This window comes from Macaca fascicularis, chromosome 6, assembly GCF_037993035.2.
Source record: "Macaca fascicularis isolate 582-1 chromosome 6, T2T-MFA8v1.1".
NCBI lineage: Eukaryota > Metazoa > Chordata > Mammalia > Primates > Cercopithecidae > Macaca > Macaca fascicularis.
In genome coordinates this window covers 20,278,389-20,304,997 of record NC_088380.1, presented here as the reverse complement: position 1 = coordinate 20,304,997, position 26,609 = coordinate 20,278,389, and the positions used below count along the sequence as shown (strand labels likewise).

Sequence of the window (26,609 nt, the reverse complement as noted above, 5' to 3'; positions counted from 1 at the left end):
TATGGTTTAATTCACAAGGTGGATAATTAAGAGAAAAAATGTGATGAGAAATCCCCACACAAATAATTTTTGAATAACTTTTAGCTTTTTTATTTAGGGAAAAAAAAAAAAAAAAGAAACAGGACTATAGATTGAGATTGTCTTTTTTTCTGGGAGAATTTTCCCTGAAGAGAAAGTGAGTTTCTCTTAATGCCTTTATTGGAATATCAACTATTCTGTGGATCTCACTCTTTCTTGCTCACTGAGCTAAAAACTTCTTGAGGACAATGGCCCCTGTTTGATTCACCTTAGCACATCACTTGATACATAGTGGGGATGCAATTAATTCTTTCTTCCATTCAGTTACATTGAATTGGATTTTAGCTGAGAATACACATGAGAACATATTGATACAGGCCAGAACTATGGCTGAATAAAGGTATAGAAATGACAGGGCTTAGGTGGGAGAAATGAGAGATAGTCAGGGATACAAATCCAGCAAAAAATTAAGAAAGACTTCAGAAAGCCATGCAGTCATTTGAGAAAATATTAACTGGAAATATCTAGAAAACTTGATGAAATGGCCTAGTAATTACAGCTAAATTAAGGACAGAATTTTAATGCTCTTTTTTGTGTGCTGGTTGGCCTCCTGCCAGGAGATGGTGCTTTCCAGAGAGCACCAGCTGTGGTAGTATGGAGAGGAACCCATGGTGGGTGGGGCCCTACAACTCCCAAAAGTATATGACCTTTGTCTTCAGTTACCAGGATGGGTAGGGAAGTACCACTGGGTGGGGGCAGGGCTAGGCGTGTCAGCTCAGACTTTTCTTGGGCGGGTCTTGCTGCCGCTGCTGTGGGGGATGAGGGCAAAATTTCCAGGTCAATGCAGTTATGTACCTAGCAGGATTATGGCTGCCTCTGCCGAGTTGTGCAGGTTGTCAAGAAAGTGGGGGAGAGCCGGGAGTCACAGGCTTCACCCAGCTCCCACGTAATCTGAAGTGCTGGTCTCACTCCTACCATGGTCCCATAATAGCACCGAGTCTGTTTCCAGGCAATGGGCAAGCAGGCCTGAGAACTTACTCCTGGCTAACGCGCTTCCCAGCTGCAAAAGAAAGTAGGGCTTTAGTGCTTCCCCAGCCCGTGGATTCTACCTGCAGGATTTGCATCCTCCCCTTAGTCCAAGCAGGAATGGATACTGCTTCCTCTACCTCTGTATTTTGCTTGGCTTTCTAAATTCACACAGTTCCAGGTGAGATCAGAAATCTTCTCCCATAAACCAGACCTTCAGTTTCCCCAGCGGGGTGTGTATTCAGGGGCGAGGATCTCCCTTTCCCTCTTTCACAGCGTGGGCACTTCCAGTATTTGGGCTGTCTTGCGGGCCCTGCAGGAACCATCTGCTTCCTTCAGAGGGTCTGTGGGTACTCTCAGGATTCCAGATATTCCTGCAGTCATTCTGGGGCGAAATTCACGATGCGAGCCTCCACATCCTGCTCTGTCCATCTGAGTTATAGCTGCGATCTAGTCCTGGCTCCCATCCACCTTGATGGATTAAATTTTTGAAAATAAAACTTTATTTAACTGTTTAACATAACTTTTTACACATTTATTGGTGTTTAAATAAAAATTATGGTTAATGCAGGTCCCTTTTTCACAGAGACTAATATATTATCAGTTAGCATGAGATTGTAACTGCTTAATGTGTTTTATTTCACATCAGTTACTTATTAAGATTTCGATTGATTTTTGTTTCATTTGCTTATACTTTAAGAATATAATACATTCTGGAATGAAGGATACATAATACCTCTCAATGACATGTATCCCCTATGTTTTCACATTTCTTTCACATTGTGTCACATAATTTTATGCAAGTTTTGGAGATAATGATCAATCATAGTGGAATTACTATATTTCTGCCTTTATTTTTGGCTTCCACTGAAATATTATAAATATGTTTTATACTTATAAACAAGTGTATAAATTATGTAGCCCAAAATATTACAGTTTTAAGTCAATGACCTATCTTTTTAACATAGCTTAAAGTCCTAATTAAACTCAACTTTCTAAATGAATGGCTCCACCACCATCTTCTTAACCTTTTAAAGTTATTCTTCCCCAAGGGATAGAATATGATTGTATTGAGCAACTTTGCATTAGAGTGAAAGCTATACATTTTCAGGTCCTGATCCTAATGTAGTCCAGGGTGAATAAATAGTTTTCTAGAGTGAACTCATGTGAGTCACATTGACTTTCTAAGTGCCATAGGTTACTACTTAATGCTAAGAAAGTGAGTTTATTAAAGTAATGCTAGAGATTACTAGCATTTTTGCTTCACTAGGGTGACTGCATTTTCTTTTTTTTTTTTTCACCCCTCATTCCTTTGCTGTTCTCTAAAGAGCAGTTAATTAACCCTACTTTATTATGTGATGAGATACCCAAAGACTATCTGTTCTTGCTTTAGCACAATAAAATGTCTGTCTTTCAGCATGAAAATACAGCCTAGTTTGCAAAATCCCATGGCTCTAAAAGTATAAATAAGGTGTTACATTCAGACCCTGCTACTTGGTATTACTAAACTGATTAAAAAAAAAAAAAAAAAGAACTCCACTGTATATAACTGAAATCAAATTTATCTTCCAAATATCTTTTCTTATTTCACTGTAAAAAAATCATGGACATCTCTCTTAAGTAGTATAGTGACTAGCTAAGCTTGTAACCTATATTTAACTGGTTACTGAGTCACTACCATGTGTATATATGGAGTATTTCTAATTTCCATGCTCTTTTCAAATTCTTTCATTTGATGTCTCATTGGTGACCCCACTCAGAGATGACATATTTCTATCATCATAATATTCCTAACCAGATTTCTAATCTGGTTATTATTATATATTCCTAATCTCTATTCAAGAGCTTTTTCTCCATTTCTCAAGTTTTCTATGTCTGCAACTACCCTTACTATTCACATATTTCATTCATTCATCATTTTTTGGCTTTCAAAAATTAATAAAATACCTCTCTAGAGTGTTAAAACTCATTTATTAAAAAATTCAAGACAAAATAGTCAAGGTTTCTTTCAGGCTCCATTCCTGTTGCAAAGTGTATGTTATAAACAGAACTGAGATTTGAGAATAGATGGGGTGGAGGAGAGGGAATCTTGAGAATAAACCACTTTGCTACTTCACAAGTGGTTATCATCATAATCATATAAAGTATTAGTCAATCTACTAAATAACTACTACAATGGTTTCCCATTAGTGTTATTTATGGGAATGTGATTATTTCAAGATTTAACCAGGCTGGCCAAGAAACTAAAATTTCATTAATAAAATGATCATCTACATTATTTAAAAACTCATGCTAAATATTCTCAGAAAGCAATGTAATCTAAATACATTTTCATGATATTTTGGTGTAAGTTTCATAATATTTGGTATAAGGTTATCCAACAATATAAATATTATTGAATTATAATTCACTGATCTTATTGCAATATAGGTTCAAATTAGTCATGTCTTCAGAAGCATTTATGCTGTTTATTAGGTATTATAAAAACTTCATTAATTATAGAAAGTATATGTGAATTATGATAATGGTACACATGTGGAGTCATATTCAAGTCTTAAAACTGATAGCCCTAAAATTACTGAAATTTTTATTTTATATATGAATTACTAGAATTTATATAGAGTGTATAGTATATATATTTTAGTAGATGCTGTAGTTTAAGAACTTTACTATTTCTCTTATATATTTAAGCCTATTCTTCTTTAAATATACTTAAGTATCTGTAATACGAACCTAACTGTACACTTAGTATAATTTTATATTACTACATTTTGTTAGTAATAAAAAGACTAGGTGATATCAAATAAAGTTCACTAAAAATGTTTTTCATGTATATATATATATACACACACACACACACACACACACACACATATACCTATCCTGAAGATGAATGCCAATTTTCATCATTGTTAAACTTTTAGAAATTGTTAAAAGGCATAACACATTATGCAGAAATGTTTTATATAGTTATAAGTACAAAATATAGATTTATAATTTATATATAACAACATAATAATTACCAAACTATCTCACCTTTTATAGTTTAATGACAAGTATTCTAGAAAAGGTTTTAAAAACATTTGGTAAATGAATTTGTTGATTTCCTTTGCTCCGTTTTGGTCACAGATTGATGTGAAGTGAGAGAATATGAAATAGGTTGCTCTACTGATAATTTGTGGGTGTCTGCTTCATGAGAGATGAATCTTTTCTTCTAGTAACTAAAATGATATGTTAAGAGACATAAATAAATAAACACATTTTCATACATGGATACAATTGTATCACCCAATTCATTCTGCATTCTTCTTTTAGTATCCAGTTTACTAATGAAGTGTGAATCGTTGAAAGTTGTGTATTTTTGCTCATTTTTATGCAAGATCTAAATAAACATTTTTAAATGGTTTCATTTGTTGAATCTTACTCTGTGATTCCTGTCAAAATTTTGCCCTGGTAATTTTGTACATGTTTTCAAGAAAGAAGCAAAATTATTCCCATACTATCATTTATGTTTCAGTTGCCCTAATTTTCCCAGAAAAAGTCTTTTTCTCATATTGCATAGTCTTTTTCTGTATTTTGTCTTTTCCAAATGTCTTCTGAGAGTTCAGAGACTTTAAAACTCAAAAATGTTCATGTTACTATGGCAAGAAAACTGAAATGCTATGTGAACAAGGTTGTGTTTTTTCAATGTTCCTACGTGTCAGAAATGAGAAAAAGGTAAGTCATTGAGGTTATGTGACCAAAAGGGTTTAATATAAAGGATAACTGTTCAGACCTCTTGGGAGAAACAATCCTTAAAAATATATTTGTGAACTGAGGAAATACTGCTGTTATTTCTAGCTAGAAATATAGCACTGGCACTCATGGAACTATTTAAGTGAATTCGGTGTTATAGCACAATCTTTAGCAAAAACTACATGCAGTTTAAATGACAACAAAGTGTATTATCTTAATATTTCAGGTATTTTTCTTATTGAAGATCTCTTCTCTAATTTATTTTTACTTTAATAATATCTATTCAAATATATTTGATAATTTTAATTTTAGTAAGTGTAGATTTGTTACTATATTTCAGTTAATTAAAATGAGGACCTATTTATCAACTAAATATCAACTACTATTTAAATTTTGAGTTAAAGTTTTATAATCCCTAACTAAAAAAATACTCTATCCCTAAAAAAGTATTTTATTTATTTATTTATTTAATATTATTATTTTTGAGACGGAGTCTCACTCTGTCACCCAGGCTGGAGTGCAGTGGCACCATCTCAGCTCACTGCAAACTCTGCCTCCCAGGTTCACGCCATTCTCCTGCCTCAGCCTCCTGAGTAGCTGGGACTACGGGTGCCCGCCACCACACCTGGCTAACTTTTTGTATTTTTAGTAGAGACAGTGTTTCACCGTGTTAGCCAGGATGGTCTCAATCTCCTGACCTCGTGATCCTCCTGCCTCGGCCTCCCAAAGTGCTGGGATTACAGGCGTGAGCCACCACACCAGGCCAAAAATACTCTATTTTTTAATATTCTACATCAAAGCCCTTCATATTAGAAGTGATTTCATTTATTTTTTTTCTAATTATTAAACACATGACTGTGACTATGACTTAAATATGTGCCTCTTTTGTGAAAATTTTAATAATTAATTTGAACCTCAATTTGTCATACGATATATATTTTTTTCTAGTTGTAAAGTTGAAATCAATGTCAAATAATTAAAACAAAATGAAACAAAATATATTATTTTCACAAGTACGGAAGTCAACAATAATCTGGGAATTTATTTTCCCAACTTTATGGCAGTTAGTGGAATGTGGATTTAGTAAAATTACAGGGCCATTTTTGTTTTAATAAATATTGTATATTGGTTTTTTCTTAGCTCAATAACTGGATCTCTTAGACAAACCATGATAGCAATATCCTTATTATTAACCAAGTGAAAAAAAGAAAAATACTGCAGAAAAGTAAATGATAGTAGTAACACACAGCGCACTATAAAGGGAAGAAAAGTCATAGTCAAACAAAGTAATTATAGGTAGGGAATTTTCAGAGAATATAATGTGAGGTCGGAATATAAATACATGCTAAATTATTCCATGTGTATTTCACAGCTTCACTCCAATTCTGACAAAGGTGATGGATCTGTCAAGTACATCCTTACTGGAGAGGGTGCTGGGACTATATTTATCATTGACGATACCACGGGTGATATCCACTCAACAAAAAGCCTAGACAGAGAGCAGAAGACCCACTATGTGCTTCACGCTCAAGCCATTGACAGACGTACAAACAAACCTCTTGAACCTGAATCTGAGTTTATCATCAAAGTGCAAGACATCAATGACAATGCTCCAAAATTCACAGATGGACCATACATTGTTACTGTGCCTGAAATGTCAGACATGGGTAAGAAAAATCATTTTTATTATTATGCAATTAACATATTTTTAAAAATAAAAAAGTCATCTTTAGAACACCAATTTTTACTTGTATATGTATCTAGAGGGGATACATATACATAAACTTCATATAAATATGAAGTTTCAAAACATTTTAGTATTTTTTGAGGCATAAAGTGTTAAAGACTATTGGGTCTGCCAATTATAATATTCATTGAAGTTGATTTCTAATAATGTAAGTGTAGGTAGTAGTTGGATCTCAAGGGGAGAGAAACATACATTTGAAAACACGTGGAATACGTGTTTTTTGATATGTCTTTTCTATGACGTGAATTCTATATGTATATTGTTAAGAACATACCAGCATATTCAATTTGATTATTTGCGCAGAAGAAAGATTCTAGAATGTCTGAAATTTTTGTCTCCAGGTCTTTTAAGCTTTCAGTGTATGACCAAATTATAATACCATTAATAGTTGTTGCTACATTAATCAATAAAACTTTTCAAATATTCCTAAGCATTGACATGCCTTATTTATTTAAAAATATATGACAGCCCTGTGAAGTATTTTGAAAATCATTTTCAAGACGTGCAAACTGGCATAAAGTATTTAAGTCACTTTTGAAAATTCACATATTTAGAAATAGCCAAGTAGGCATTATTCCAGGTTCAGCTGAATGCAGAGCCTACACTGCAGCCAGTGTAATCATGATCCAGGGCTTGAGTCACCCTAATGATCTGGGGCTTTTTCACCACTCACTGGTTTCTGTGGTGTAGCTATTTGAATTTATTTTTGTTTATTTTTCATTTCATGGGATGATTTTTTTTTAAGTTTAAAATGGTTCTTCTGTGATAATACTTTTTGACTATCTTTATGAGACTCTAAGCTTTGTAACACATTTATTGAGTAAAGATTCCATATATTTAATTTTACTGCATATGTATGAGTATTGTTTTAGATTAATGTTCTTATAGTCACTTAGTCACTAATCAAATCAGTCTGTGAATTTGATATATATATATGTGCGTGTGTGTGTGTGTGTGTGTATTTCAGTGGAAGATGGCAGCATCTTTCCTCTCAACTCCAGATTCCAGCATATGTTAGTCTTCTTGAGCTAGGCAGGTAGCTCCTGCAGTCACTGTAGGAGCAGGTAAGGAAGACACTGCGAATTCTTCTTCATAGCTGAAGTCTCAGGGGAGAAAGCAATTGCCAAACTCGTTCCCTCTGGACCACAGCAGAAAACAGGAACCAGCCTGCAGGAGCCTAAGAGAGGCCCAGAATGTTGATCTCCAAGGAGAGTCGAGGGGGAATTAAAGGCTTCAGTATGATTAACTCTGGTGGGTGAGAGTTTGCATGGGAACTCAAGGACAGAATTCTCTCTGCCACATCAAGGAACTGATGCCCACAAAACTGATCTCCTCTGCCTTAGGAAGGCGAAGGCTCCCACCTGTGAGAGTGCTCCTGGTGAACTATTTCCAAGACAAGTAAGGGTCCCCAGGAGCACAAAGGAAACTGTCATAACCACAGGTGGTAAAACTCTAGAGAGAAAAACAGGCAGAGCAGGAATTACCCAGAAAGACAGTATACTAAACAGTAGTCAATACGAGCATTGGAGGGTTTTTACAGACACCACAAACAGATTTCTGTAACCCAAAGCCTTTTGCTTTAAACAAATAAGTAAATAACAACAATAAAGAAAATCAATATATGGATTGAAGGTATGAATGGTAACTAATTAGACCTCAATTATTGTCCTGGTACCTAAAATCATAACTGACTAGAAGAAGTAGCTAATAGCCATGGAAACAAACATAAAATTGTGGATATTGTGGGAAAAAGAAAGCAGATGTAGAGAACATATTCATTAGACCTATCATGTGAATAGCATGTGTTCTTGGAGAAAAATAAAGAGCAAGTGGAGGAAAGGAGCAATCATAATTTTTCTTGAAGTGAATAATATACTGACTTTATAAGTTTAGTTGACTTTCCAAGTTCCAGGAAGACTTAATAAAATAAGAATCAAACATAGTAGAAAATCCTGTTAAAGTTTTAAAGCCTAATAAAAAAGAGAAAATTTTAAAAACATTCAGATTTTTAAAAATTAGCTATGAATAAAAATGAAGATGCTACCCTCACATTTATTACATGAAATAGAGGAATCTGATAGAGAGTTGAGTCCCGTTTACAGCCTACAGAGAAAACACCGAAGCCCCAAATCTATTGTTCAGAGAAATATGATCCATCAGCTAGGGCAAAATAAATATTTGGAGAAAGATCTGGAACATCTATTATTCTCCTACCTAATTTAGAAAAACATTTGAGAAAATAGTTGAAATTAAAAATAGTTGAAATAAATCAGAACAGCGATCTAAAAGTCAAGGAAAATTACAAAGAGGAAAAATGTTATCAGCTTTTTGAACTCTGGAATAGGTGTGTGTGTGTGCGTGTGTGTGTGTGTGTGTGTACACTGAGTTAATACGAATGGATATTTTTGAAATACTGTCAAAGGATGCCACATAATCTATGTGAGAATCATGAGGCATAAAGTAATTTTTGCAGAAAAGACTGAGTTGAGGACTCGGGAACAAGTCAAAGTCCTCATCTGGGGTTTGGGAAGAAAGATGGGAATGGTGAAAAGTTAATATTCTTAAGTTCTCTTACTGAGATGAGTATGGTTGAGGGACAAAAATTTAATATCTGAAAGTAGTATAGAAAAAGGACAAGATAGAGTAAGTTTCAACTCTCTGTACTACTGTGGTTTCAGGCAAGATTCTATTGAGTTATTTTATGGGAAACCTTAAGCTGAATATTGGAAATTATATTTGGTCAGTAAGTTTTTGTGTGCGTGTGTATATACACACATTACTCTAGGAAAACAAATTCATACAATTCATGATAATAACATATAATACATAGTGTAACATGAATGCATAGAACATGATACGAAAGTGGAGGGAAAAATTCACTTTACATTGTATTCTTAAGAATGGGTAATATTTTCATTAAGTCTAACTCTGATTTTTTTTTTTTTTTTTTTGAGTCAGAGTCTCGCTCCACCACCCAGGCTGGAGTGCAGTGGCATGATCTTGGCTCACTTCAACCTCTGCCTCCCACGTTCAAGCAATTCTCAAGTGTCAGCCTCCCAAGTAGCTGGGATTACAGGCATGTTCCCCCAGGCCCAGCTAAAGTTTGTAATTTTAGTAGAGGCGGGGTCTTGCCATGTTGGTCAGAATGATCTTGAACTCTTGGTCTAAAATGATCCGCCCTTCTGGGCCTCCCAAAGTGCTGGGATTTGAGGTGTGAGCCACTGTGCCTGACCAACTCTGATTTTAGAAACCAAAAGTTGATGATATTATAGGGCAAAGATCTGCAGACAATGGTAGGGGGAACAAATCTGTCCTGCTCCCTGTTTTTGTGCGTTTACTGAAACACAGCTACACTCGTTTACTTGAAGATTGTCCGTGGTAGTTTTGGCACTGCAGTGGCAGAGCTGGGTGGTCATATCACTGGCCCACAATGCCCAAAATATTTACAGTGTTTTCTTTTATTAAAAAAAAAAATGAGTTTGCCAGTCTTCATTGTAAGCTATTATAGGGAGATCAGAGGCAAGGAACAATTAGAGGATGGTGTCATAGTTCTGATACACAAGGTATCTGCTGATCTATAGCAGTTAGTGTTCTGCCAGCCCTACTGGACTATATATGTATACACAGAAATATGGCAGTTGTTACAAATATATGGGATCATGCTTATTCCCTTTGGGTGGATACTGTTAGTTATCTAATGAATATCCAGGCTTCCCTTCTGTGATACTAAGATAGCCCAGTTTTGTTAGAGAATACAGATGTGTTGCAAAACACGCATGTACATGCACAGAAAACATCTGAAGGAAATAGACACAGACATGTTGTTGAAAGTTTACTTCTAAACACTATATTGTGGCTTTATTTGGTATGAAATGAAAAAGTGGTTCTAAATTTTTAATAAAAATCCTTTTTATAACACTAACACCTAAAATATACTGGTTTCTAATGCTAACTAATGACGAATAATAACATAAGTAGGTGACAACAAAATTTTTATCAACATATGGTGCCTGATAAAATTACTTTTTTTTTTTTTACCATATACTCATTAATTCAGTTTTGAATCATTAAAAAAACTCTCTCCATATATTTATTCAATTCTTTCTTGAGTGAGAGAGAGTAAATGCATTTTATGTGCTGAGAGCTGTGATACTGGCTAGTAATATAATGGTTAATAAAACAAGACCACTACCTTTGAGCAAACTGCAGACTTACAAATAGAAAATTCCAATATGATGTCTGATAAGCACCAAAATAGGGGAACCATAGAGTTGGACAGGGAGCCCCACTTGTGGATGACAGAAGACGTCCTCAGAGAATCTTAAATAATGCATAATGGTTTATCAGGTAGAAAAGGAAAAATAAATAGACATTTGACGTACAGGATAAAATGATTTTAAAAAATACTATTTTCTTCCTGGTGAGTTTATAGTCCATCTTGGGCTGTGTGTGTCTGTGTGTGTGTGTGTGTGTGTATGTGTACCCGTGTGTGCATTTGTGTGTTTTGGGGAAATAAAGAGGAAATCATTCAAATAATAGATTTTCTATATAGCTTTGCAAATATGTTACGAGAATACAGAAAAGGCAGTACCAGAGACTTCCTTGGTGTGCAAGATTTTATCAGATTATTGTTTCTTGCATCTCTCGCTAAGTAATGATTATGGAGCCGAAGTAATTGCAGTGCGCTATATTGCCAGTGAGAAAAGCGTAATGTTGTTGTATATTTCTTATTGGTGGGCAATAATGTGCCGGCAAAGTCTGAGACATTTTGGATGGCTCAATACAGAAAGATGCAAAAATAAACTGCATTCTAAAGCATGTTTTAATGTAAGATTTGTATGTATCTTTTTGATCTACACAATATAACTTCACCAATTATCTAAGGAATCATATTCTCCTAGGAACAGGTTTTTCAATCTTTCCACTATTGACATTTTGGACTGGATAATTCTTTGTTGTGAGGGTCTTCCCTGTGCCTTGTAGGATGTTTAGTAACACTGCTGGCCTCTCCCCAGTAAATGTGGCAGTCTTCCTCCCACTACCACAAAGTGGTGATGTCTTCAGACGTTGCCAAATGTCCTCTGGATGACAAAATTGCTCTGAGTTAAAAACTACTGCCCTAGGGAACGTGCAATATAAAGAATTAAAAATGTCAAAGTAGAAACACAAATTAAATAATATATTTATTAAATGGATGATCCTGTCCAGAGAGACTTTCGTAGTGCCAGAATGCTCATGCCATGTACTTTAAAACAAAAATATGTTCTATCTGGCTAAGTAAGCAATAACAGTGTTTAAATATTAATTGTCATCTTGAAGTGCACAGTATTATGAAAACACTGAGGAAAGTCGTGGAATAAAATGAGGTTATTTGCACCCACAGAAGGAAGAGTAATGGCATGGCTACTTGGGAACCATGAGGTTCTCATTAAAAAATAAAAATAAAAAAAAATATACACACACACACACACACACACACACACACACACATACACACACACACACAGTATAGCCTTCATTTAGAAGACCCCTTGAATTATGTTTGGTTCCTAGTAAGGTACTGGCTGTCATATGTGTGTGTGATATATACATGTATATATACATATATATGACCTATACACATATGTGACATATACACATATGTGACATGTACATATATACATATATGACATACATATACATGTATACAAACACTAAATATTTAGATAAGCATATATACATCCACTGTATATACTTATCTAAATAATTTCAACAGAGTAAACACATGTGAACAGAATGGCATTATAATATTATCGAGGGCAAATGTAACCTGGATTAATCCATAATAGATGTACATATTTGATCAATGCAAATTTGAGACTTTAAATTTTCCTTTTTTTGTGATATACAGTACATTATCACTTCAGCCTTGATCTTTACCACCTTCTATCAATTATTTTATGGAATTATTTCTTTAATTCCTTTCTCTACAGTTACATTACATGTCTAAGTTATATAGTCTTCAGAATTGACAATTAAAATATGAGATAATGAGTTAATGTGTTTATCACAACATGGAGATGAAAATGACCATGAGATGAAATGATAGCTGGTTTTCGAGTCAGGAGTCAAGTGAATGTTTTTAGAAATTAAGATGAATAAAATTGTATTTGTAAATGGCATTACACTTTCAAATGAAAAGCATATCATAACTGACTAAGAAATTTAACAATAATACAAAGACATAAAATTGGCAATAAAAAGCTGGTAAAGGTGTTTGTCTTAATTGTGCATATCATATCTCTTTTATTTAAAACAGGAATAATTTTTATCTCTTCTCTTTTTATGGAGACATCCTAAAGTTTCTGCAATTACAGTACTGCTTTCACCTAGAATGAGTTTCTATAATTGTATTAACTGAAATTTGTTTCTATTGCAGTCATTATTTTTTTTAAATGTTTTAAATCTAGAAGTTGTTTCAAAAAAAATCTTATACCAGATCACAATGTAGTTTGGCAGAACATAAACTTTACTATTTTCTTTTTCAAATATACATTTCTGTATGAAAATGTACAAACTTTTAGCTCTTCTGTATATTAGTAAAATAGACATCATTAAATACCATGTAAATGCATTTAACAGGTTGTAATAGGTTATGGAACTAGTAATTTTTAATGTATGAGAGAGAATAAAATATTGTATTTTAACAGAATTATAAGTATACATTTGATAAATTTTAGGTTCAATATAATAAACTTATTTTTGCAGCTACAAAAAGGAGATTGTTTTACTGCAAAGTTCCTTTTTCTTGGAAATGCACTGAAACATCTCTAATCTTTTTCATGTCTTCTTTTTTCACCTCCAATCTCTAAGGCCCCAGGCTGTTCCATTTGCAGCTGTGTTTCTTGTTGCAGAGCAACAAGAAGAAACACCAGCTGTGCTGACTTTATTGTGCTTCTTGTTGGAGAGCTGATTTAGTTCTGCCCAAATATCTTGGGATGTTCACCCTGGACACCTGCCAAGATTCTAGTAGCCATTTAAAAATCATTACCCTGGGGCATAATGTTCGGAATGGGATCATTTCCAGAAAGTACAGCCAGCTCTCTAATTCTACATGGAACATTGCAGTACTCGTGAAGAGACACATTGGACAACTGACAAATCAGAAAGTGGACAAAATTGTGCAAGTTTCATAATTTTCTTCTTTATTTGCATAAGTATTCTTCCGTGTAAGTTAGCTTTTGTTTCGTACAAATCAACCTATCCACAATTTAGTGGCCACAAACAATGTTTGTTTTATTTGCTCATAATTCGGTGAGCCAGGCTACTCCTCTGCTAGGGTCATACATTGCGCTGTAGTCATCTAGAAGCTCAAGTGGAGCTGGTGCCTCCCTCATCTGCAGTGGTGGATGCTGGTTATCAGCTGGTTTTTCTGGGGTCTCAGCTGGGTGGCTTGTCTCTGATCCATGGTATCTTATCCTCCAGTTAGGGGCCTGCTTCGTGTGCATTCTTACGTCGGTAGTTCAAGAGGATAAGAACCAAAATATTAAGGGTTTTAGAGAGGAGGCTCAGAAGTTCTGTTTTTCCACTTTTCCTGCATTCTGTTGTTGTATCCCCTCAGTTGAAGGAAGAGATTCCGTAAATATTTATCGAACAAGTACATGATGTTCCTTTCCACCTACAATTACATCTAGAGGAAAGATTTTGTGGAAATACTGACTCTTAATTTTTGGAACATAATTGTTCCAATATCTGGTAAAATTGCATTATTGTTTCATTGGGTAAAGATTATATATATATAATATCCACATATATATATATATATATATATATATCTCCTTAACTGTGCTGTTGTAAATTAAAGACAGGCCCAATAAACCAACATAGTTTTTAACTCTTATTCAGTGATTGATGTGATTTACTAGATTGTGTTTTACACTTCAAGTGATTCCTGAGCCTTTCCATTTACTTTTTTTTTAACTTATATGTTAAGTTCAGCAATATATGTACAGGATGTGCAGGTTTGTTACATAGGTAAACATGTGTCATGGGGCTTGTTGTATAGATCATTTCATCACCCAGGTATCAAACCTGGTATCCATTAGTTATTTTTCCTGATCCTCTCCCTCTTCCTATCCTCTGCCCATTGGTAGGCCCCAGAGTACACGGTTACCCTCTTACCACTTACTTTTTATGAATGTAAATGTAGACCAGACTTGGAATTCCCTAATAAAACTGGTCGTTTCACAAGATAAAATACTTGACTAGAAGATATCTATTTTTCTGCATAAATTGGACCACATTCATATAGATTTAATTGGCACATCATGTTTTAAAAAATATGATAGCCAAAGAATGACTTTCTTGTTTATAGGCCTCGATGTAGAAAACCGAAACACAAAACAAACCCGTCGGAGGTTCTTGGCAGTTTAAAGAAGCAGGTTATGTGTAGGTAATTCTAAAAAATAGAATAAGTGAAATTATTACAGTGGTCAATGGATCATTGAGGTATATAATTTGGCTTTTGAATGTAGCACTTCTCTTGAAGTAGAGAATGTCTTTTTTTGAGAAAATATACATAACAAAATATTTACTACAATTGATCTTAGAGCAACCTTGGCTTATTATTTTAGCAACTCTCACCTTTGATTATAAGTTACTTTGAAATCATCTGATATCATACTGGTCTGTAGGTCCCTTAAAAGTATATTTTAAAAATCTCAGTATCATGTACACATAACACAGTGTCTAAAACTAAACAGGTAATAAATAAAATATGTATAGAATGAGTAAACACAGATTATATACATTTTCACAGAGACTGAGAGCTATTATTAAATGTGACTTTTTCCTATATTTATCATATTCATTCATGAATCAATTTTCTCATTAGAATCATTCTTATTAATTATATAAATTGACTGGAATGTCACACATATAGATCCTAATAATAACAATTTATGTTGTTTCCTTCTTACTAGAATAAAGCAATAATCTCAAAATTGACACTTGTCATAATTCAAGTATCACTAAAAATACTAATCAGTCTATGTTGTTGTCCCAATATTTTAATAAAAGCATATGAATTAAAATTGTTTGTATCATTTTATAAGTTGAAAAATATTTTAAGCAAAAGCTGAAATTATGGTATTAGGACATATACTGAAATTTTATTTTATTTAAACAATCAGGATATATGATAATCACTCTCACTTTTAATTGAACCTGATTTCCAATTCTGTTTGGATAATTTTTTTGGGGGGGGGCACATAATTTTGGATAGTTATGTCCATTTCCTAGGAGTCAGGTGTTCAGTGAATGTTCAGTGATCAGGCACAGAGAGAAAGCTCAACGTCAGAGATGTGGAGTAGGCCCAGTGATTAGAAGGCATCAAGATCATATCTGAAAATAACACACACATACAAAATGACTAGGTTTAGTGTGAGGGCATAGTGACCAGGCATAGAGTGAAAATGACACAGCAGTCAGATATAAACATTGCAGTCAGGTATAGTTGGAAGGTGCAATGGTCAGATATAGATAGAAGGCAAAATGATCAAGGTTAGAGAGAAAGTACAGCATCAGATATAGTGAGAATATACAGCAATTGGGTATAGAATGAATGCACAGTGATTGGGTGTAGAGAAAGTCATCATGATCAGATAGAGAGTAAATGCACAATGGTCAGGTATAGAGGGGAGACACAGAAATTGGATGTAGAAACAAAACACTGTGAAGGTAGAAGGTGAGGGCACATCACTTAGAGAGAAAGCCCAGTGTGGAAGAAGACTGGCAGTGCCATCACGGGTCTCTACTGCTTTCTACCAGACTTCCATTTTCCCAATGGTTTTCAGTGATCAGTCCTTGATCATCATGAATTCATTCTCTTTGTCATAATTGCACATCTTCTTGAAATCCTCTGAGTTTCTCTCAGCCAATTTCACTTCCCCTTTTAATATATAGAAAAATTTTCTTGTACTCATACTCTGGCAAGGAGAAAACTTTGAAATCCTGTTTGGATATTTTTGTCCTGTACAAGCTAAATGGCCAATTTAAAGCTTCCACTACTGTGCCACACGGAAATAACATGGAATATTGTGGAAGTTGCGACCTTTCATAAAGGGGGTGCTACTCTCCAAGTTTATCACAACAGTCCATGTAGATACCAAGAAACAAGCACCCTTACACATAGAAGCAAATGTGATGGCTTTTGTTATATGCAACTGTTTGTGGTAATTTATTATGTAGTATGGAAAACAAGCACACACAAAAACACAAAAATCTAAATATGCAATAATAAGCAATGTGGAATGTAAGCTAGCTACAGAAATTATATTAAACATCTATTATTTTAATTATATTTATTATATAAGTATATATTATAAAAGAAGAGATCAAAGTATTTGTTCTTTGTCTTTCAAGATCAATAATTTACTAGATTATTACTCTGTAGTGATTCTTCTGTGTTATGTCTCCCTCATATGTGAAGCTGTCTATATTTTTTAATTTTTTTGAGACAATATCTTACTCTGTCCCCCAGGTTAGCTAGAGTGCAGTGGCATGATTCTGACTCACTGCAGCCTTAATCTCCCAGACTCAAGTGATCCTCCCACCCCAGCCTCCCACCTAAAGGCGTGTACTATCATGCCCAGCTAATTGTTGTATTTTTATTAGAGACAGGGTTTCACAGTGTTGCCCACAGTGAACAAAATTTTAATTGTTACATTCAAGTGTTCTTTATTAGTGGATTTTGAATTCTTGTGTTGTATCTTAATGTAAATTTTCTGGTCCATTATTTCAAGTGCTTTATTCAGAGATACCAACATAAATTGTTCACTTAATTTTCATAGTTGTCATAAATACTCAAATTGTAAATGTCTCATCTGATTATTTCTAAAATTCTTTTAATTCTTCCCTCCAATTAAGTTACCTGAATTTTCAAAAAAAAATAGTATTTTACGTAATTGTCATGTAGATATACATGACAAATTATTGGGTGAGGTAAAAATGCATAGTGTTTTGTTTACTGTATGTATATATGTATAAAATTATAGCCCTTTGAATGAACAGAGATAGAGTTATAGAAATGTATACAAGACAATGTTAAGGTTGCTTTCCTTAAGAGAAATAGCACTGGACTTGTGTTTATTTTTCTTACCAAGTATAGGTATGACTTCTCTAACTTAAAATATCCGATATAATCAATACATTTAACAAAAAGAGATTGATGGGAGTTGTTCTCTACTGTCTTTTCAGCAAAGAGATATAGTAGCAGCACTTAGGTTGTACCTGCTTTATAACTAAAAATACACTTGGAATCAGATTCCATGTGATTAAAGCAACCACTGAGACTGCAGTTGACAGCGACATAAAGAACCTGGTGATTCCAAGCGACATTTCATGAACTCTGTTCCACCATATTTAATTTTCTGTCTTAAATATACATTTATATAATGTAGTGAGCCAATGATATTCTACTGTCTATACTTTTATTTACCTGGTTAGATGCTTTGCAAACACTCACCTGTGTTATGGAGGGTAGTGACTCAGCAACATTTGCTTCCGAGGGAGGACAGCTTGCAACAAAGCCACACCAGCCCAACCACATTTCAGAGTATGTGAGTGAGAAATCAACTTTTATTGCTTAAAGACTTTAAAATTTAGTGTTTGTTTGTTATTACAATATAACTTACTCTTAGATTTATCTTTCTGATATATCACCCCTTTGACATGTCAGAGACCGTATACCAAAAAGAAACCATAAATATTTCAAAAAGAAACCATAATAATAAGATAGGGTACCAAGAGTGGATAAGAGATTCCAAAAATTCCTAGAGCACTGAAGACACTGAAATTGGATTAATGGGCAGGAGGTGGGCGGCGTGGGGAGATAGATCAAATGTATAGCCCTAAACATTAAAGGAGAACATTATCTTGTCCAAGAAAGTCCTTGTAAATACAAGATACGGAGAAGAAACTGGGAAAGTCACCCGGACAACTTATTAAATTGAAGCTTTCAAAACAAGAAAGAGGTTTTATTTGTTTTTTTTTTTTTTTTTTTTTTTTTTTTTAATCTCTTCTGTGCAATCCAAGAAACTATATTTTTATTCTACCATAAGGCCTTTGGTGAATTTTTCTGAGGATGGATCAAAAAAGGAATATTGTGACACAAGAATTAACTTCCAGTAAACCAAAACGTCCACATCACAGGGGAACAAAAACAAAATAAAATAAAACAGCTCTTATCAATAGACAAATATCACAAGTCCCCTCTTCTGATGCAAGTTACTCCTGCTTTGGAAACAGAAGAGTACTCAACCAGCTTGGAAAGAATATCAATGCATTCCAGCCACACTTACTAAGAGGTAGCATTCCAGTTGAGAGGGGAAAACATCAACTCAGTTTTTAAATGATAATGTGCTATTATCTTTCAATCAACCAGCTGTTTTTTTTTTCCTTTCATTTTTTTGGAAATAAAGCAACAACATAAAAGACAAGGATTAAAATGAACAGAATAATGATTCGCTGTGGAGAACACTGTGAAATTTTGTTGCATTCATTAAACAAGAACAGCATGAAGTTGATGCAGGACTTTTCTCGCCCCCTTTGCTGGACTTGGAGCCGGGGTCACTCCATCTACTTAGCCCACTGCACTCAGCCCCTGGCAGGAGGGAGCATGTAAGCGAGGAAGTGTGGGGTCTGGCCAACTGCTTTGAGCATCAACACAGGAGCAAACTCTGTGTGAGGCTGCAGTCAGATCAGGTGTGTCACCCTGAGGGGAATTTGATGATGCCCAGGCAGTGGTGCCTGTGACCACCAAACCCCAGAGGGGATGTTACAGTGGATTTTGAATTCTTGTGTTGTATCTTAATGTAAATTTTCTGGTCCATTATTTCAAGTGCTTTATTCAGAGATACCAACATAAATTGTTCACTTAATTTTCATAGTTGTCATAAATACTCAAATTGTAAATGTCTCATCTGATTATTTCTAAAATTCTTTTAATTCTTCCCTCCAATTAAGTTACCTGAATTTTCAAAAAAAAATAGTATTTTACATAATTGTCATGTAGATATACATGACAAATTATTGGGTGGGGTAAAAATGCATAGTGTTTTGTCCAAAGGACAAAATTAGCTGCCTGCTGTCCAAAGGAAAGAGGCATGTTAGCATCTCAGTTAGCCTTTTGCCCTGCTCTGGCCCATGACTCCAGGACTCTCACGACTCCGGGACTGACTTGGACTTGCCATTGCTTCTGTCATGTGAGGCAGCTGCCCTCCATTGGCAAGGTCAGAGGGCCAGTGCTATAGACTTTCTGGGCACCTTCATTCAGTGGGTCTCGTGCTCTTGTCCCGCTGAGGTCACACTGAGAGTTGAAGGGTAGTGAAAGCAGAGAATTTTATTGAGTGACCAAACAGCTCTCGGCAGAGAGGGGATGGGAGGCTTGGCTTGTCTCTCCTGAAGTCAGGTCATCTCTCTGTGTGGCTGAGTCCACAGTTTTTATAGGCATAGGTTAAAGAAGTGTGTACTGATCCATTCATGGGTTTGGAAAAAAGGTTAAAACAAAGGGACCAGTCAAAGGTGAGAACAGTGTAAAAACAATTAGGAAAGGGTAGATATATGTAAAATAGGTGAAGGGTGAAGCTCAATCAAAGGAAAGCACTACAAAGAGGAAGACAGATTCTTAATCTGGTCTGTGAATTTGACTTGTAGTTTGGTCTTCATGCTTTAAACTGTCTTTGGCTTGAAGATGAGGTTTCATGGGATACCCGCCCCTGGTCTGCCTAGGATTTCTCTGCCTGCTGCCTCTATCATTTCCTCTAACAGCAGAAGAGGTGCATCTAACTTCTGTTAGAATAGGGATCATGACCGATATTAGCTACTTCCTGCTGACAGGGTATGCTGTTTTGGGAAAACGGAACTCAGATTCCCCTCAGAGGCCTATCTGAGGGTTCCTGGTTAAAGGGAGCTATCATCCGAGGCTCCAGTTGTGTGACCACTTAAAGTTTGACAGCCTGTAGGTGAGAAGAACAAGTTTTACAAGGTTAAGTATGCATGGATCAAATATTAACTCCTCACACAAAAGGGAGTTAAAAGGAAAGAATCTAGTGCCGAAGATAACAGATATAAGAGATTAAATATACTAATCATCCTGAAAACAATATTGTGCCCCAAGCTGTTTTACCCTGGTGAAAGAAATTAAATCTTAGATAGGAGCATTAAACTTTACAAGAGAGATAATTGTTTAAGGAAGTAGATATTCCCATTGGTGTTCAGGATTAAGGAGTCCTTCATAAAGATACCTTACGGGCTTAATTACGATAAAGGCTAAACAAGAAATGCTTGATTTTGATGATATAGCTGTGTCACAGGTTTTTTTTAATTTTTTATTTATTTATTTTTTTTTTGAGACGGTGTCTCACTCTGTCACCTAGACTGGAGTGCAGTGGCGTGATCATAGCCCACTGCAACCTTGAAATCCTGGGCTCAAAACCCTCCTGCCTCAGCCTCCTGATTAACTGGTACTACAGGTGTGTACCACCACATCTGTATAATTTTTTATTTTAAAAACTTTCTTTTTTTGGCTGGGTACAGTGGTTCACACCTGTAATCACAGCACTTTGGGAGGCCGAGGCGGGTGGATCGTGAGGTCAGGAGATCGAGACCATCCTGGCTAACACGGTGAATCCCCGACTCTACTAAAAATACAAAAACTTAGCCAGGTGCAGTGGCGGGTACCTGTAGTCCCAGCTACTCAGGAGGCTGAGGCAGGAGAATGGTGCAAACCTGGGAGGCAGAGCTTGCAGTGAGTCGAGATCGCACCACTGCACTCCAGCCCGGGTGACAGAGTGAGACTCCATCTCAAAAAAAAAAAAAAAAAAAAAAAAAAAAATTTTTTTTTTTTGGTAGAAACATGGTATCTCTATGTTGCCCAGGCTGATCTTGAACACCTGGGCTCAAACTCCTGAGCTCAACTTGGCCTCCCACAGTTCTGTTATTATACGTCTGAGCCACTGCACTAGGCCTTTCTCATAGTTTTAAAAAATGCATTTTTTTTTAAATTTTTTGAGATAAGATCTCACTCTGTTACCCCGGCTGGAGTGCAGTGGCACAATCAGGGCTCACTGCAGCCTTGCCCTCTGATGGTCAACTGATTCTCCTACCTCACACTCCTGAGTAGCTAGGACCACAAGTGTGCACTACCAAGTCTGGCTAATTTTTGTATTTTTTGCAGAAACAGGGTTTTGCCATGTTGCCCAGGCTGGTCTTAAACTACTGAGTTTAAGCAATCCACCAGCCTCAGCCTCCCAGAATGCTGGGATTGCAAGTGTGAGCCACCATGCAGGCTCATGAATTAATTCTTGATGGTGACACCGTTACTTTCCACTTCATTAATTAAGTAAAATGGAAGCTAATCTCAAGAAATCATTTCTAAAACATATCACACATAAGAGAGATAATTTATAGGCTACTTTGACAACAAGTATTTGAGTTCTTAAACATTCTCTCTCTCTCTCTCTGTCTCTCTCTCTCTCTCTCTCTCTCTCTCTCTCTCTCTCTATATATATATATATATATATAACATTCTCTCCTAAGAAATTCATCATTTCATTTCACATGCAATAAACAACTCTCCAGATGATGTATTTGTCAGGTTCTAATATGCTGAGTAATTCACGTTTTTGAATGCAAAGGGCATCCAGATTCTCATTTTAAAGTACAGATTGAGTATCCCTAATTCCAAAATCTGAAATCCAAAATGCTTCAATATCCAAAACTTTCTGAATGCTCACGTGATGATGAAGATGACATTGTTTAACACTGAAGAAAAGTTCCTATGTGATGAAAATATGTGATAGGGTCATTGTAGGAATAGAGTAGTGTGCATTTGTAACAGAACAAAAAATCTTGTCCATCTGTAAAATCAAAGATGTAAACAATTGCTAATAAGGCAAGTGACTCTAGAGAAAAAATTTTAAATAGCCATCTCCAGAGGAACCATTTCCTGGTCCCTCAATTGCTTCTGATTTTTATTCTGTCCTTAAAAAGTACAGTAGACAGTAATCTTTTAGTTTATTGTTTAATGGCTCATATATGTATTCTGGTGATGCCGTTCTTCTACTTAGCTACTACAAATGCATTACTTTTTCACTGCATTAATTGTATGCTTTTTATTTATTTATTTATTTATTTTACCATTTAGTACTTCTGTGTGAAAATGATTGTTTATCAGTAGCATATAAATTCAGAGTCAGAAATAGTGGTGATGCCAAACAGCCAGAGATTGTCCACATAGGTGGCTGAGATAATGCTTTCTGATGGTTAAATGTACACAAATATTGTTTCATTCACAAAATTATTAAAAGCATAACTTACTTTCAGTCTATAGAAATAAGATGCATATGAAATTTAAATGAATTTCATATTTAAACTTGGGTCCCATCCCCAAAGTGTCTCATTATGTATATGCAAATATTTGAAACTGAAAAGAATCTGAAATCTGAAATGTTGGTCCCAAGCGTAAGAGATACTTAACTTGTACTCACTATATTAGCATCAAATATAGAATCTAACCTTTGTGTTTCATAGTGTGTAGTCATTACTCTTCAAAATGGGTAAAGGACCATTGGGGAGAAATCTGTTAATACCTTCTGTATCAGTCAAAGTTCCAGCAGAAAAACACATCAACTGGTGGTTAGACAAATAGGAAAAATTGAGAACAAGTTACAAAAATGGAGGGACTGAAAAGTCAAATAGTACCCTATGAAACAATCACTGCAACAGTAGGGCTCCTTTAAGGCTGAGAGGAGTAGTGTTACCTAAGCCCGGAACCTGGATCTTATAGAATGGACCATGGTAGGGCACAGCTGAAAGGGAGATGGAACCACTGAAGTACTGCAATCTTAGTCAGAGAAATCATCCGAAGCAGAAAGAAGGTGGGAGGGAGACAGAGACAGAAAGGCAGAGACAGAGAGATTGACTTATTATTGTTTTTCAATTTCCGTCTATTACTTCCCCTTATTCTGTTGGTAAGAAAAGCTAATCAATATCAATGACAGCTATTAAGTTTCTGCAAGCAGAGCAGAGCAGGACAGGGTAGGAAATTAATTTGAGATGATATACAAATATACTTGTAAGATATGTAAGACTAGTGGGCATATGATCAGTCCAGTCAGTTTTCACCACAGCCATTTACTCTGTACAACTATGAAGAGAATTATGAACATTCTACAAGACTGCAGAGGAGCACAACAGTGTTGTTAGTACCTGGATATTACTCCCTTCTAAGTATTCTGCCACATACTCTTATTTGACAAAATGGAGTTACTGCCTCGGCCTTTCACTATAGGAAATGTGATAGAAAGCTTCTTCTGCCCAAGTAGATGCATCCACAGTGTCCTTATACACCATCAAGGACCACACAAAACAATTGCAGAAAATATTGTAAGTATTAAACAAGATTCAACAGATCTTGACTGGGTCGAGTAATAGCGTATATGAGAAAGACTGCTACATATCAAAATAGATAGGGCTGGACTTGAGTTCTGCCTTCTCCAATTGTCAACTAAACAACTTTTTTGAACCTCAACTTCTCTGTGGGTAAAACAGTATTAAATGTCATTTTCTCAATATTAATGTTAATTTAATTATTTTATTAAATTCAATGGCTTATAACAGAGGGCTACCACATCATTGGCACTTAATACATATTATTTCCCTGATTTTTATTTTTTCCATTTATGGAGCAGAATATAAGTTGTACATGTGAATGTGAAATTTCACATTAGTTAGTTCCATAAATAAGATCTTATTGAAAGTGCACAGAAATTAACAATTGCTGTGGTTTTATAGTTAGTACACAAAATAGTGAATTTTGTTTTGGTACTCAGCCCAGATGTTTCATATGTGTACTTGCAGAAATGTTTTTCTTTTCAATCCAATGGCTTGAGTGAATACTCAAAACTTTATAAAATTACACAATGACTAGAATTCAGTGTTATTGGTCGTTGGTGAAATTACAGTTCTCCTGTATAGAATGAAATTTAAGTTGTGTCTTGACGACTATTGCTTTTTCACATTTCCTGGGAAATTCTTCTGAGAATTAAGCCCTAAGAGATTCCTTCAGAGAGGTACTCTGAGCCTTTGTAAATCTCCAGCTTATTTTTACTCAAAGATCTTATTCAACATTGAATCTCTTGAGATTTTAACAGAGCTGTGAACCCTGATGAGTCATGCATAACAATTTGTAGTCTCAGAGAGTATTTGCTTGGTATAAAAATGCCTTATTAAATATTTCAAATTGGTTTTTAGAAACTTTCCAGGAAGTCTACTCTTTCTGTTTCTTATTGATGTGCATCTGTGCAAAATGCGTGCTATTTATAAAGCAGTAGTACCAAAAAACAAATGAAAAGAACGAGAATGACACAGGGCAGTCCCTAAAGAAAATAAGACTTAAGTTTTATTGTAGAAAAGATATCTTGAAAGCATTCTCATATACTTAAATCTTCCTCAGATTTGTGTAAAACATCAGCTGAGAGAAACTAATCCTCAGCATGGGAACAGCTAACTGTGCCACAGGAAATATTTAACATGAAAATATTATATACCAAATAACCAATGAAACTTGAAATACAACATTTTTGTAATTATGGTTTTTAAGGGAAACAGTTTCAAAATATAAGAATGTTTCTAAAGCACTTTTGAAAGATATTTCTTTAATTGAGAAACCAGTTATCTAGAGAGAGGAACTGTTGGTTTAATATCTATTCATCAAACCTATATAATAATTCCCAGAGAAAATTAGATTCCTATTTTAATATTCTGGTAGAATAATGGAATTTTAGACATTATATGTTTCCATTTTGAAGTCTTGCACTGTAGAGAATTTTTTTTTCTTTTCTATGCAGAAAATTTGGGCACACAGTATGAATAAAGAAATTGAATTATTCAAATAGGAGACTTTTCTCAGACAGAGATGTAAATACTGAGAATCTGTTTCACTTGAACTTTTAATGAGTGATAAAATTCATTAAAATGCCCAATACAATACATTAACTAACTTTAAAAATGTCAACAGACAGATCATTAGAAGTGTCTGATCAAAAATATCAGATATTCATCTTTATTTACTTTAATCTATTTGTAACAATAACTTTTTATCTTTCTTATGATGGATCTGGTTTCAAATATAATACACAATTTTTTTCTTGACTTATAACTTCATAGTTTTGCCCAGATTAAAAAGCAACTAAAAATTATGAGAATAAATGTCAGTTTTTCCCACTGAAACTCTAGCACACCATCTTCATTTGCTAGAGTGTGACCCTACAAAAGTGCCACAGACTGGGTGACTGACACAACAGAAATGTATTATCTCACAGTCTGGAAGCTAGATGCCTGAGAACAAGGTGTCAGCAGTTTATTCTCTCAGAGAAGGGACCTGTTTCACAGCTCTCCCATAGTGTCTAGTGGTTCGCTGACCATCTTTGGTGTTTTTGGCTTGTAGCCACATTGCTCTAATATTTACATTCATCTTCACATGGTGTTATCCCTGTGTATATGTACCTTTCTCCACATTTTTCATTTTTATAAGGATGCCAGTCAATGTAGATTAGGGCCAACACTACTCTGGCATGATCTTCTCTTAACTAATTTCGTTTACCAAACACTGCATGTTCTCACTCATAGGTGGGAACTGAACAATGAGATCACTTGGACTCAGGAAGGGGAACATCACACACCGGGGCCTATCATAGGGAGGGGGGAGGGGGGAGGGGGGAGGGATTGCATTGGGAGTTATACCTGATGTAAATGACGAGTTGATGGGTGCAGCACACCAACATGGCACAAGCATACATATGTAACAAACCTGCACTTTATGCACATGTACCCTACAACTTAAAGTATAATAATAATTAATAATTAATTAATTTAAAAAAGTACTATTTCTAAAGAAGGTCACATTCTGAGGTAAGGGGGATTAGGACTTCAATATATCCATTTTGGAGGATGTGATTTAACCCATAAGATATACCTTGATTAGCTTACTTATTCATTTCCTTTTTGTTTATTGATTGATTTTTTGATTGTCTTAGTTTATTTG

General features: G+C 35.1%; 1 protein-coding gene across 10 annotated transcripts in view; it reads left to right on the top strand.

Moving 5' to 3' along the window:
* Positions 1-26,609, top strand: part of CDH18 (cadherin 18) — a 1,123,620-nt gene that overhangs the window by 849,264 nt on the left and 247,747 nt on the right. For all 10 annotated transcript variants that reach the window (XM_015451232.4, XM_073995099.1, XM_073995098.1 and 7 more), the window contains one exon: positions 6,152-6,446. In XM_015451232.4, coding sequence (XP_015306718.1) covers positions 6,152-6,446 — 295 coding nt within the window. The remainder of the gene's footprint in view (positions 1-6,151; positions 6,447-26,609) is intronic.